This window comes from Epinephelus moara, chromosome 19, assembly GCF_006386435.1.
Source record: "Epinephelus moara isolate mb chromosome 19, YSFRI_EMoa_1.0, whole genome shotgun sequence".
In the NCBI taxonomy this organism is placed as follows: Eukaryota; Metazoa; Chordata; class Actinopteri; order Perciformes; family Serranidae; genus Epinephelus; species Epinephelus moara.
This window is the reverse complement of record NC_065524.1, coordinates 39,130,244-39,134,541: the sequence shown is the minus strand read 5'-3', so window position 1 is coordinate 39,134,541 and position 4,298 is coordinate 39,130,244. Positions and strand designations below refer to the sequence as shown.

At 41.4% G+C, this 4,298-nt stretch overlaps 1 protein-coding gene across 1 annotated transcript in view; it reads right to left on the bottom strand.

Moving 5' to 3' along the window:
- Positions 1-4,298, bottom strand: part of LOC126406825 (1-phosphatidylinositol 4,5-bisphosphate phosphodiesterase beta-1) — a 46,660-nt gene that overhangs the window by 33,270 nt on the left and 9,092 nt on the right. The window contains exons 4-5 of the mRNA XM_050071341.1: positions 2,597-2,737; positions 2,420-2,499 (exon numbers count right to left, since the gene is read on the bottom strand). Of these exons, the coding sequence (XP_049927298.1) occupies positions 2,420-2,499; positions 2,597-2,737 (221 nt within the window). The remainder of the gene's footprint in view (positions 1-2,419; positions 2,500-2,596; positions 2,738-4,298) is intronic.

Sequence of the window (4,298 nt, the reverse complement as noted above, 5' to 3'; positions counted from 1 at the left end):
CTCCACAGCGTTGTAAAAGACTCATTGCAAGTTATCGCAAACGCTTGATTGCAGTAGTTGCTGCTAAGGGTGGCCCAACCAGTTATTAGGTTTAGGGGGCAAACACTTTTTCACACAGGGCCATGTAGCTTTGGATTTTTTTCTTCCTCATTAATAAATCCCTTCATTTAAAAACTGCATTTTGTGTTTACTTGTGTTATCTTTGACTAATGTTTAAATTTGTTTGATGATCTGAAACATTTAAGTGCGGAAAAGATGCAAAAAAGTAAGAAATCAGGAAGGGGGCAAACACTTTTTCACACCACTGTATATACACTGCTTTACTAGGAACTAGGGTTTAGAGGACTAAGAGACGGGGACAGAGGTCCCCACATGAGTTAAGTTAGTACTCTTAAAGTGTGAAAAGAGTACAAGAGTTTGAGAATAGAGGAAGGCGTCCCGGCATGAGCTCAGTTACTCCATTAGCAAGGTCAGGCCAGATTGTGCCTGACCACACGAGACTGCAAGACCTCGCTCAGGGTTGAGCCAGAGTGTTAGCAAGTGTATCTGTAACTTACCAGTTAAGATAGACAGCAACGTTTGTTGGAGCTCTTGTCTTGTTGTTCTTGTTGCAAAAACATTGACTACAACTAAAATGTGGGTCAACCTTTTTCTCTACATCTTGCCCAGCCTCACAGCCGGGGCTCGTCTTGAATCTCCCTAGCTAGCCTAGTCATGGATTACTAATCCAACAAAGGAAAAGTCTCAGAGAAAAACAGACACTTTAATAGCGCATGGACAGCTGCGTTTGCTTTCACCACCAACGCTGCGCAGTAAAAATATAGAATTTAATAATTAATTTATATCGGAAACATGCAGGTGACTAATCGACTAATGGCCCTAAATGACAACTATTGGTCGACTGAGAAAATTCGTAGTTGCATTATGTTTTTGGGTTGTCCGTCCCATCCTTGTGAACGCAAGAACGCCTCAAGGGAATTTCTTCAAATTTGGCACAAATGTCCAGCTGGACTCAGAGATGAATTGATTAGATTTTGGTAGACATAAGTCACTGTGACCTTGTCTGTCTCATTCTCGTGAACGCGATACCTCAAGAATGCTTGAGGGAATTTCTTCAAACTAGGCACAAACGTTCACTTCACTCAACAATGAACAAATTACTTTTTGGTGGTCAAAGGTCAAGGTCACTGTGACCACCTGCGTCATTCTTGTGAACATGATATCTCAAGAATACCTGAATAGAATTTATTTAAATTTGACGTCCACTTTGATAAAAGAACAGACGGATTAGAATTTTGTGATTGAAGGTCAAAGGTCAGTTTGACCTCACAAAATGTATTTTTGTCCATAACTCAATAATTCATATGCTGATTATGACAAATGTCTAACAGAATAAAATAATGAAGGTCAAAAGGTCAAAGGTCAGCTTGACTGTGACATCATCATGTCAGGAACAGAAGGGGAGACATTTGGTCAGATACTTTGGGGTTCCTGACATGGATGGAGACTGTCAGAGACACTGGACTGGTGGGCGGAGTCATACAACCACGAGGTGGTAATTCTAGTTTCTAATGGGGTTGTTTTGTCCAAAAATGGCTCCTCTGATAGTAAAGGTTGCCGACCCCTGGCCTAAACTGAACCAAATGTTACCACAGCGTTGCTGAAATATAAAGTTTCAACACACAAACGTATCCGTGGTTTGCAAAAATCTTACAATGCCAACATTCTTTTCTGGCGACTAGGTTGTATTATGCTAATTTAGGTCTATTTATTTAATTTATTTAACAAAGAAAAGCCTCATTGAGATTAAAAATCTCCGTCACAAGAGCGTCCATCCAAAACAGGCAGCAGCACATGAAAGAAAGTTTTAACCAAGCAACGTGACAGTTACGGAAATACCAATACTCAGGTCATCGTATGCTGGGTCACATATCAGTCAAAGCATCTACAACCTGAGTATTTCAGATTTTATTTTAATGTATTTTTAATTATTTATAACAAATCCCAGGAAGAGATCACAACCAACAACATGTTAGTCCAAGCCTCTTTGTTGCTTCTGAAAATATAAATCCTTAAAAATGTTTGAAACAGCTGGGCGCTGTGGTTTTCAACAAACGTCATGAAAACAGGAGGAAATTGTGCATTTGCTGGGGATTATTTTCAGATGTGGATTAACACACATTTAATCTACATGTAGAGAGTATTTGTGTCAGCAGGACGGTGAGTGTGAATGAACTACAGTGTGTGTGTGTTCATGGTAATAAAGGAAACATATCACCCAGCGCAACAGTGTTGCTCAATGATGTGTTTTTATGACAACAGTGGAGCTCTACGGCACAGAGGGAGAAGATATATCAGGCTTTAGGTGTGTGTGTGTGTGTGTGTGTGTGTGTGTGTGTGTGTGTGTGTGTGTACTCACGCTTTTAACAGACTGTGGTCTCTGTTCAGATTGTGGCTCAGTAGGTTGGAAGCCAGAGAAAATACTTCCTCACACCACATCTGCAGAAACCAGACACTTCTACATCATCATCATCATCATCATCATCATCATCATCATTATCATTATCATCACCATCATCGGTCCTGAGTTTGGTACCTTAGCTTCGTCCTCCTGTGAAGCGATGAAGTTAAGCTGGTTCACGTTCACAAGGTCTGATGCCGTAACCACGGTAACCATGCGGTTCTCGAGACGGCCAACCAGGTTTCCCACATCCAGCAGCTCCCGCAGCTTGGCCTCCTGTTGGACGACACAGAATCAAAAAGCTGTGGGCTGAAATGGATCCGTGCTGGAGGCGCACAGAGGAGACGGATGATATGTCGAAGAGAAGGTGTGGAAAACTGCTTCAACTGGGTGCAGGTGGAACATGAGAACGATAAATGCACGATAAATTTGGCTGATAATGAGACATTTGTATTATCATGTATTATTCCGATGATGAAGCTGACAAACAGCGCTGATATGATGAAGCAAAACTGCCGCACCTACACACCTGGACACAGTGGGCAGCAGTATACACCTTTTAAAGTTGGTTTACAAGTAACCAATAAACACAAAGACGAAGAAGAGAAACAAGCGCAGCACCACGAGCAGCACGCTAACGAGAGAGCCGAACACGCCTTGTTGCTGGTATGTGGACGTCTTTCACTTTCAGAGGAAGGAGTCTGATCCCCAACCGCCCAACGCCCCCATCAGATCACCCTCCTACCGTCCTTAAACAGGTCAGACGCAGCGCTGAAGGACCGTCTCCTGACCGGGGAAGACTTTATTGATACTGCTGCTCTTATCGATACTCCTCATCGGTTCCTTTTCATTTCTAAATAAATGCTTTTTAGAAAAATATATTAATTTCCAAAGGAATAAATTCAGAACTAGATTATTGAATATGTCAAATATAACTAAATGTTGTTTCAGAGCAGCTACAGTCATTTTTACAACAGCAGCATCACTATTTAAATAATATTTCTGACATCACAATACTGAGTGAAATTTATCAGTCACTATAAGTCCTCCTGTTCTCTGTCCTCCCGCCATTAAGCAGTTGTAGGAGGTCTGGTTGAAGCTGCGGTAATGCTTCTTGTTGATTTATTTTAAAAAAAATCAGTCAATATCAGGTGGTTCAACAAAAAATAAATGAAAATAAATAATCATACTGCTGTTTATTAGGATCTATGAAGCTTTCTCCTCGTTTGAACTCAGTCAAGTCGAGGCATCTAAAAGATATGTGCTAAATATTTGTTTACCATCCTCATGGTACACGTGGTGTTTTGCTTCTTGGCTGAAGGAGGTGTCAGTTTAAGTTGGCACGAGCGGCTCGTGCCATTTCATGTGGAAAATCTGCTGATCCCCTGCAAACTGCCAATGTGTTGGGTTTTGGAGCGCACGTAGGATTGACCCTGCACTATGCATCATGTTCAACACACAACATTTATTTAGTCATGATGTACAAAACAATCTCACACACCTCTGATCCAATAATGTGTAATATGATCCAAATAAAGTCGTGAATGCCCCAAATATCATCACTGAAGTCAAAGTGGTGTTAAATTAGTCACACGTGAGTCATATTCTGAGGATGATGAGCCTTTTACCAGTGGACCTAATTTCAACTAATCTGACTCTTGTTTTTCTTCTGAAGCGTTCCTTAGCGTCCCCATGTTTGGTCCCCCCTCTGTTGGGGTACCTAGCACACAGATCTGGTACTAAAAGGTGGAGCTAGAAACCCTGCAGTCTGATTGGTCAGTAGAGGACGCTCACTCTGGTTTTATGTAACCTCTGTTCATACATCAGTAAACTACAA